General features: G+C 42.5%; 1 protein-coding gene across 1 annotated transcript in view; it reads right to left on the reverse strand.

The window, feature by feature from the left end:
* l3mbtl1 (L3MBTL histone methyl-lysine binding protein 1) overlaps nt 1-8,561 on the reverse strand; it is a 44,666-nt gene extending 36,105 nt beyond the window's left edge. Inside the window, 5 exon segments of the mRNA XM_055652693.1 lie at nt 2,326-2,479; nt 2,970-3,169; nt 4,268-4,433; nt 7,931-7,966; nt 7,969-8,561. Of these exon segments, the coding sequence (XP_055508668.1) occupies nt 2,326-2,479; nt 2,970-3,169; nt 4,268-4,433; nt 7,931-7,966; nt 7,969-8,016 (604 nt within the window). The 5' untranslated portion in view covers nt 8,017-8,561.
* Nucleotides 8,562-10,550: the final 1,989 nt, after the last annotated feature.

Here is a 10,550-nt window from a genome sequence, read left to right on the forward strand (position 1 = left end):
GTGATATCTCATTAAAACATGATTCCAATTAGTTGCAAGCAATTTCTGAATAATTAATGACTGATACGTACAAATAAAATCTCTGCAAAATCCTCTTCATTTTGTTTCAATTTGCCTGGAGAGAGGGAATGGGTGATGTTTCTTCTTCAGAAGGGTCCTGACCCAAAACGTCACCCATTCCTTCTCTCCAGAGATGCTGCCTGTCCCGCTGAGTTACTCCTGCTTTTTGTGTCTATGTTTGGTTTAAAACAGTGTCTACAGTTCCTTCGTACACATGTTTAATATGCTCCCCCTTGTAGACAACCTTTCTCTGTCAGAGAGGCAGGAACAGGCTACTGAATGTGGATGATCAGCCATGATCACAGTGAATGGCGGTGCTGGTTCAAAGGGCCAAATGGCCTATTCCTGCACCTATTGTCTATAACACATATTGGATGTCCATTCATATCATCAGAACCTTATTCCAAGGGTAGAAATGTCCAAGACTAAAGGGTGAGAGCAGTAAAGTTTAAAGGAGACATGTGGGGCAAGTTTGATTCAGAGGGTGGTGGGTGCCTGGGGTGGTGGTGGAGGCAGGTGCCATAGAGGGAGTTTTAGATAGGTAGATGGATCTGCTGGGAATGGAGGGATATGGATCATGTGCAGGCTGATGAGATTAATGGTGTCATGTCTGGTACAGCATTGTGGGCTGAAGGGCCTGTTGCAGCGCTGTACTGTTCTATGTTCTAGCTCTGACTCTGGGCACTGTTGCTGGAATGCTGGATTTACTCGTGTTCCATGGACATTGTCATCATCATCACCTGAACATTTATGTGTGTTATGGATAGTTATCTGTCTGACATTCACCGATCTTTGTTGTGGCTGGAACATCGTGGAACAACAAGATAAAACTTTCCACTTAGATACAAGACACAGAAATTGTGCCAGGTATTATCACATGGTGCATCAGGACCAATGATCATCGCATGTAACAGAGGTATAAGGTTGCCTCTCCTCTTTACAATGCCATTCCACACCATCAACCCAAGATCACAAACTGACTGACCTGTCAACACTTCAGACAAATACAATGATGGGGAACAGTTTAGAGGGATGTGGACCTAATGCAGCCACATGGGACTAGCATAGATGGGGCAATTTGGTCAGCGTGGATAAGTTGAGCCGAAGGGCCATTCTCAATACTGTACGACTCTGTGACATCAAGAAAAATGGTTAAAAGGTAATTTTAAAAAAATGTTAAAACACTTATTAATTGACCTGAAAAATAATGTTTTGATCACTGACAAATCACATGAAACATAAGGAATAGGAGCAGAATTAGGCCATTCGGTCCATCAGGTCTACTCTACCATTCAATCATGGCTGATCTATCTCTCCCTCCCTCCTAACCCCATTCTCCTGCCTTCTCCCCTTAACCTCTGACACCCGCAGTAATGAAGAATCTATCTATCTCTGCCTTAAAACCACAGTGATGGCAAAATGAAACGTCGATAGCTGGAATCATAATCGCAGTGCAAGTGTAATGAGTTTAAACAACGAAACATACAGAACACCACCAACAATAACTTAACATGTTGCTGCTGTCTCCACGGAAACCACCCCCAGGACTCACCACTCAACAACAGCCCACTCAGAGCGAAAAATCTCAAGGGCATTCCTTTCATCAAGTAAGGAATAAATTGAACTATTATCTCAAAAGCTAACTGAAAAATATCCGCCAAAATATGGGGTGCATTGCAACTCAAAGCTCACTGTAGAATTCGAGATGATCATTTATTTAGCCAGAGGGTGGTGAATCTGTGGAATTCATTGCCACACACAAAGAAATGCTGCCTTTCCCGCTGAGTCTGAACGAGAATGCATTTCGTTGTCTCTGTACTGTACACTGACAACGACAATTAAAATTGAATCTGAATCTGAATCTGAGTGTGGAGGAAAAGTCAATGGATATTTTTAAGGCGGAGATTGACTGAGATTAGTGCGGGTGTCAGGGGTTATGGGAAGAAGGCAGGAGAATGGGAATGAGAGGGAAATATAGATCAGCCATGACTGAATATCGGAGTGGACTTGATGGTTTAATTCTGCTCCGAGAACTTATGAAACTGCACCAGAGATTGTTTTACTGTGTGCATTGTATACCATGCATGCAGTATAGTGAATGCAGTGTAAGGTCGTAAGGAATTGGAGCAGAATTAGACCATTCGGCCCATCAAATCTACGGCCAATCTATCTCTCCCTCCTGCCTTCTCCCCGTTGCCTCTGACACCCATCTAAACGTGTAGGCTTTGGCCTGATGTGCTGAGGATCTTTGTGGAAATGCCTTACATTGATGAGCAGTGGTGGCATTCCATCCTGCCTCCTCACTGCAAGTGTCACTCACAGCCTCCACTGTGGTCACCCGGGAGATTCTGGTCACTGATTTCGTCACGATGCCTTCTGTGCCGACAACTTCCAGAACTCCAAACTCATTCAGTCGGAACTTTAGAGAAAAACAAAGCATCTGTGAAAATAATTAAAGCACCAACGAGGAAACAATCACTTGTACAGGAGGAACTAATTAAGTAAGTTAATGGTGGAATATTCTTATATTAAATTCTTTGCTTTCATCGGCCTGGGCATTCATAAGTTCATGATTCAGTCACAAAAGTTCAACTCCGCGGGACAGGCAGCATCTCTGCAGAGAAGGAATGGGTGACGTTTCGGGTTGAGACCCATCTTCAGAATGAGTGATTCTGCTGCGGTAAAGGAAGCAGGTATGATAGTGGTGTGTAAGAGGCTTTGAGATAGGCTCATTGAAGTGCAGGGAATGGAGGGATATGGACCACCTGCAGGAAAATTAGATAATTTTAACTTGGCATCGTGTTACGGCATGGACATTGTGGGTCGAAGGGCCTGTTCCTGTGCTGTACTGATCTTGGTTCTACGCAGCATATTTGGGAACAGAAGGACATTGAGAAGGAAGCACTGACCTTCAGGTTGCTCCCAGGCAAGGTGGCAATGCCATCTTTCCACTCCAGGACGCTGACCACGTCACAGTTGTGCGTGCCGCTGATCTGAGGGCTGATGGTTGCAGTCGCCGGCACTGGGCTGTCCGACGGCTCAGCTTTGACCGGCAGAGAAATGGTCTGGCTTTCTCTGGAGAAACTCCGAGGTTTTCGAAGATTCGCTGCTGCATGAAATGAGTTTATAATTGAAGAAAAATAAAATCTCTCAACATGCTGATTAATGTATCCTGCTGACCACACGTTTACATTGTTTCCAATTTATAAAACAAAACTGCTACAATCATGACGATTAATTAGTTGTAAAGATATTGTAAACGTCAACTAATAACATCAGTGGTCAACTTTCCATTCCAGTTACGACAATGGTCAGCTGTAAAGTATACATTGTTAATTTGCTAACAAAACAAATTTAAATAGTTCCATCACCCAATGCCTAGATATGTTTTGCCCTGACCCTTGGATTCCAACATTGATGTGACCGGTAGATTGAACATATGGGGTGTCAGGCCTAAACTGTTAAGTCAACATTATCTCAACAACTCTGAAGAAGAGTCTCGACCCGAAACGTTGCCTATTTCCTTCGCTCCACAGATGCTGCCTAACCCGCTGAGTTTCTCCAGCAATTTTGTCTACGCTCTCCATGAGATAGATGTACTTTACATTTCTCATTGTATCTATATTTGTAACAGTCCATTGTCAGATACATGGATAAGAAAGGTTTAGAGGGATACGTGCCAAGCATAGACAGCTGGGACCAGCTTGGATGGGGCACCTTAGACGGCATGGATGAGTTGGGTCAAAGGGTCTGTTTCGCTGCTGAATGACTCTGTGACTTGGGTCTCACAAACAGTAAGGATTCAGTTGCAAATTGGTCAAGTTACTGGAGGAAGAACCAAACTGCTGAAAGAACTCAGCGAGTCCCACAGCATCTGTGGAGGCAGCATGGTTGAAGTTCCGGGTGCACTGCAACTTCTATTCCTGGTTTTATTCTATTTTAAATATTTTATTTGATTGCTTTTAATTTTGTAATTATTTTATCTGAATAATCTAATAATCGTTTTACATCTAAATGTCATTTTATATGTGTTTCTTTCCAATGCTTTTAATGTTTTATGTAAAGCACTTTGAATTACCTTGTTGTTGAAAGGTGTAATACAAATAAACGCCTTGCCTTGCCTTGCAGACCCTTCACTGGACCAGCCTGTGCCCTGCACTGATGACCCAGAAACATACACATACAGGTAGGTGCCCATTGGACGTACCTGGAATAATGAAGGCTTTGGTTGGCAGGTGGGTGGTCTGAGTGAGACTGTTGCCAGTTACCTCGTGTAGACTACCTTGACTGGGTGGTCTTGCATCGCTGGGCAGGTCTTCCAATCCCACTCCGCTGTTCATTCTAAATACGATTACCTCTGATTGCCACTGAACCTAAGTGCAAAGTTTGGTATATTCAATAGTTAATCCCACTCATAGTCGCAAAGTAAGGATTCATACGTTCCTAAATTCTAGGAGCAGAATTGGGCCATTCGGCCCATCAAATCTACCCCACCATTCAATCATGGCTGAGCTATCCTCTATCTATCTTTCCCTCTCAATCCCCATTCTCCTGCCTTCTCCCCACAACCCCTGACACCCTTACTAATCAAGAATCTGTCAATCTCTGCCTTACAAAAATCCATTGACTAGGTCTCCACAGCTGTCCGTGTGACTTCATTTAAAGTTTACTCAAATGTGCGTTTCAAGTTTTTAAAGGTATTGCATCAATAGATTTCAAAAGTTCCAAAGAACAAGCGTGACAAGGGTCGTGCCTCTCGGTATATACCCCGCCTTCGTGTAAAAGTTAGGGGTAATGTAACTAAGTTTTGATTGCTGACTTATCAACACTAATGAGGAGTGAACTTAAAAAAACAATGTGAGAATATATTCAGAATTTCTTACCTTTCCTTTTGCAAGAAAACGTTACGTAAAAGGGTTTCCAAGGATGTCTCGTATCACATTGGAACTTCTGTCACATGCTCCTTCTCTTTGGCTGGAGGTCTCCTGCACTCGTTGATGGAGCCCTCACCCATATCTATCTTTATTATCAAACCCTTCCCACCAGGATCAATCATTCCATTTCCTTACCCTCCGCTGCAGTCAAATGATATCCTATAACTCCATCAAAGTGGACAACCCCTTCTTATTTGTAAGTTCCATCCACATAGCTTCACAGGACAATTCCTCAATAATATGCGCTTTTAGCAGCGCCCAAATGTTCTCCCAAATCAGAAACACAACTCCCCCTCCTCTCCTATCTCCACCTATACTGTATCTGGACCCCAGAACATTGAGCTGCCAGTCCTGAGCAAACCTCGCCCTTCACCATGTACCAATCCATGCCATGAGTTCACCTGCTGGACTTTTCCACCACAATAAATGTAAATTATTCTATCATTCCTTCCTAACTCACTGCCTTGCCTCTTTCTAGTGGGCTGGTTCACCACAGGAACTCCATCTTTCTCAACTATACAATGCTCTTCCCGCATTTCAAAGTGAATAGGTGTATTTGTAGTTTACCAGCTATTTTCTCGCACATCAACTACCCTAGCATCCTGCACATGTTACTACAAATGTGAGTTATCCACCTTGTGGCAAAAACAGGAAGGCAGATTATTATCTGAATGGTGTCAAGTTGGGAAAAGGGGAAGTACAATGAGACCTGGGGGTCCTTGTTCATCAGTCACTGAAAAGAAGCATGTAGGTACAGCAGGCAGTGAAGAAAGCAAATGGCATGTTGGTCTTCATAGCAAGAGTCGAGTCGCGTATAGGAGCAAAGAGGTCCTTCTGCAGTTGTATGGGGCCTTAGTGAGACCACACCTGGAGTAATGTGTGCAGTTTTGGTCCCCAAATTTGAGGAAGGACATTCTTGCTATTGTGGGAGTGCAACATAGGTTCACGAGGTTAATTCCCAGGATGGCGGGACTGTCATATGTTGATAGAATGGAGCGACTGGGCTTGTATAGACTGGAATTTAGGATGAGAGGGGATCTTATTGAAACATATAAGATTGTTAAGGGATTGGACACGCTAGAGGCAGGAAACATGTTCCCGATGTTGGGGGACTCCAGAACCAGGGGCCACAGTTTGAGAATAAGTGGTAGGCCATTTAGAACGGAGACGAGGAAAAACATTTTCACCCAGAGAACTGTGAATCTGTGGAATTTGCTGCCTCAGAAGGCAGTGGAGGCCAATTCTCTGGATGCTTTCAAGAGAGAGTTAGATTGAGCACACGAGCACACACACACACACACACTGGAGAAACTGTGTAGAATTGTGTAGAATTGTTCTTTTTTTTGTTGAATATTTCCATTTAATCCACAACTATGACCTTTGGCTTCCACTCAACAATTTAAAACTTTAATCAACTTTAAACCGCAAGCCCTGTCCCCAATTCCTTTGAGCAGCTGCTGCAGGTAATAAGTGAGTGACTATCCCAGAGACGTGGTGTTCTGAGACCCAGTGGGTCCAAGCCAACCACAATTCATTACTGACATTTAATTGCCATTCTTCCACCACATTTCATCTGCTTGAACCTTTCTCTTGGACAGATTTTCCCTGTTTCGCTGCTGCTTTGCTCTGATAGTCCTAACCATGTAGCATGGAAACAGGCCCTTTGGCCCAACACATCTTTATTCACCAATATGCTCCATCTATACTAGTCCCATTTGCCCATGTTACCTCATATCCGTCTAAACCTTTCCCATCCATGTACTTATCCAAATGCATTTTATATGTTGTTATTGTGCCTGCCAAAACTGCTTCCTCTGGCACCTCGTTCCATATACCCACCACCATCTGTGTGGGAAAGTCACCCCTGAGGTTTCTATGTTTAAGAAAGAAACCTCTGGAAATTGCTGGAAAAATCAAAGGTAGACAAAAAAGCTGGAGAATCTCAGCGGGTGAGGCAGCATCTATGGAGCAAAGGAATAGGCAACGTTTCGGGTCAAGACCCTTCTTCAGACTGAAGGGTCTCGACCCGAAACGTCACCTATTCCTTCGCTCCATAGATGCTGCCTCAACTGCTGAAGTTCTCCAGCTTTTTTGCCTACCCAAGCTTTCTATTAAATCTTTTCCCTCTCACCTTAAATCTGTGCCCTCTAATTCTTGACTCCTCTACCCTGGGAAAAGACTCATTAACCCTATCTTTCCACTCATGATTTAATACCCCTCCATAAATAACATCTCAGGTACCTGCATTGCAAGGAGTAAAGTCCTAGCCTAGTTGGGCTGAAGGGCCTATTTCTGTGCTGTATCACTCCATGACTGTCTAATCTTCTGTGAAATATACTTCAAAGTAAACTGCCCTCTCTTGATTGGTTTACTTAAGCCTTTTATTTACCTAAGAGACATTCCCTCTGCCTATCTCAATTGCTTAATAATAAATTACTGCCACATTCAACCATTCTCTGGGGAAATGTAAGACTTCAATTTGAACTTCATAGGCTAATAAATATATTCAATTATAAAATAGCAACTTTCAATAATATTATAACATTCTAATATTTCATTACCCACTCATTTGACGAATCTTATCCATTTTATGTTTTAATCCATATTTTTCACTGCACGTTGCAGACATGTACTAAATGTGCCATATACAGGCTTTCGTGTACATTAAAGTATACCTTGAAAATATAAAGCATTCTTCAATAAATAATTTATATTTATCAGAACGATTGATAAGAGTATTATCTACCCCAGCGTTATTAACAATTCAACACAAAATAATATGAACTAACTGTGGTTTCAACCTTGCATTCGCGCGATCCAAATTATCACAGGCAAGATGTCCATTCACCGTGCGGTGGATTTCTGTCTCATTCATTCAGGATTGTCATTTCTCCTTTATTGACTGATAAAAGCATACAAGAGATATAATTTCTTACCAAAATGGCGGTGCTGTCGGGCAGGCAGGGGCTGGCTACAGTGATATTAACTGGGAAACATGTATTTCACTTGGCTTCATGTACATGAAGGATGCGCCGCCAGCCAAGCTCTGAACGGTCGGTGTCCCCAATTCACGACAGGAGACGCATCAAGCGAAAAGTCACCAGCAACGAAGAAGGAATCCAAATGACGGATCGACACCGCATCCTCCTCGGGCAGCGCTGAATGAGATGCCTGCGGTGCAAACACCCGTTTCTGGACCAGATGCAGATAGATATATGCTTATTTATGGTTAAAATAATGACGTCGCGATGCAGAGATGCATTGATTGAGAGGGAGAGACAGGCAGGCGTTGCTGACTTGGATGGGTGGATGCAGGTGCTGCTTTTTAAAATAAACGAGTATGTGATCTTCGTTTGCTTGCTGAAAATGATGAGGTTTCTTGCCAATGTAATGCTGACTGTCGTCCAGCCTGTGTGACCAGGCGCTAGCGGTGCGCATGTGTACCGCTCCCACTGCCCCTTACTACACACACTTCTGTATTTTGGACAAGTTTACTGCTTTCACCATTATTGCGTTTGCTTTTTAAAGCTTGATTTGGCCTGGCGTGAGGATACCGTTGCATCCTTTGTCGTGGATGCATCATACTTTGATTATCTAATACTCGACTTTGTATGTGTAGGAAAGAACTGCAGATGCTGGTTTAAATCAGATAAGACACAAAATGCTGGAGTAACTCAGCGGGACAGGCAGCATCCCTGGAGGGAAGGAATGGGTGATTTTCCAATTTTGTGGCATATTAAGGTTCGAGCAAAGCTTCGAACCCCTCACTTGTATCCACCCATAGCTGGGTGACGTCTGAAGGGTCTCGACCCAAAACATCACCCATTCCTTCTCTCCAGAGATGTTGCCTGCCCTGCTGAGTTATTCCAGCATTTTGTGTCTACCTTCCACCCATTACTCGCCAGGCTTTGTCCGACACCCCATCTCTTCCAGCTTCTCAATCAATCTGAAGGGTCCCGCTTCATAACATCACCGGTTCATATCCTCCAGAGATGCCGACTGACCTGTTACTCCAGCACTTTATTTTATTTTTAAAACTTTCGTCTTCCAGTGTCAATATTCACCCTCCTCTGCTCCTGCCATAGGAACAAAGCTCACACTACAAACTTTCAGCTTTGGGTCCTGAATGATTAACGCGCAGCGAAAATGTTGCATACGAATGAATTAACACAAGCTACTTGCACAGTAACTGAGAATGTATCCAACTCGGTGGATTGGGTTCAATCCCTGATATACACAGCTAATAAGTCATCTGCATCTGCGCAGATAACTGCTATCTAATACAACAGATTACATAAAATGTAATACATATTGCAATTTAATATTCCCAAGTATCTTAATCTTCTTAAAACCCAAGAGAATTGCACAGAACCCAGTCAACTTGGATTACTGGGCAACTTTACATAATTTTACTTCAAAACAAAATGCAAGAGTTCATTTTTGTTACCACCCTAACATTTACAAATTAAAATATCCGTTGAGTATTGGTTTTGTTTTAGTTTATTGCCAGTAATAGGTTTCTGCACACTAAATGCACTTCTCCAGCTAATTGGAATAAATAAAAATAATAATCCCGAGCAGAAATGTTTACATTTTCTTTATTTGGATTATATTTGCTGCAATCTATAGCTTCTCAATGAATGTTCAGAGTGAAAATGCCAGATGCAATCTGGCAGAAACCCACAGCAATCTCTGCTTCATCAAATGCACCCCATTGCAGGATACACTGGAACTGGCCAAAGAGCTGGAAGAACTAAGCATGTCAGGCAGCATCTACAAACACTGAACCTCCACACCCTGCTCAGTTCCTCTTGCACTGATATTTTTGAAGATTCCAACATCAGTAGTTTCTTGTGTCTACATTACACTTGATTTATTGGCGATTAACTAGTCACCTGGAAGTTTGACAAATTCAATCCAGCAAAGTACTACCCCTTCAACGTACAGGCTAGTCTACTGTGGAGATATCCAAAGTATTTTGGAGATGTAGAGAAAGGTGGACATCTCAGCAAATTATGTAATAAATAATTTTCCCACCACTTGAAATTAAATCTGCACAAAACCGTTATACATTTGATGCATAAAGGGGAGGTCATTTAAGACTGAGGTGCGAAAAAACTTTTTCACCCAGAGAGTTGTGAATGTATGGAATTCCCTGCCAGAGGGCAGTGGAGGCCAAGTCACTGGATGGATTTAAGAGAGTTAGATAGAGGTATTGATAGGGGATGATCAGCCATGATCACAATGAATGGCGGTGCTGGCTCGAAGGGCCGAATGGCCTCCTCCTGTACCTATTTTCTATGTTTCTATGCTGCTTTTACAGAAGCAATGACAAACATATGCAGAAACTCATCACAAGATTAGCAGATACTTTCTACATTTTGTTTTGTTCAAATGTCACGCGTACGCAGAATCTTTTTGTACAAAATCTTAAAACAGAATTGTAGCCTTTGCACAATGTGATCTTGTTTAAAACAAGATAGTCTTATTTTCAAAAAGTTTGTAATGCATTTATTATAGACAAAGCAGTGTAGTCAAGAAATAAATTTACAAAAG

The sequence above is a fragment of the Leucoraja erinacea genome, chromosome 21 (genome assembly GCF_028641065.1).
Source record: "Leucoraja erinacea ecotype New England chromosome 21, Leri_hhj_1, whole genome shotgun sequence".
In the NCBI taxonomy this organism is placed as follows: domain Eukaryota; kingdom Metazoa; phylum Chordata; class Chondrichthyes; order Rajiformes; family Rajidae; genus Leucoraja; species Leucoraja erinaceus.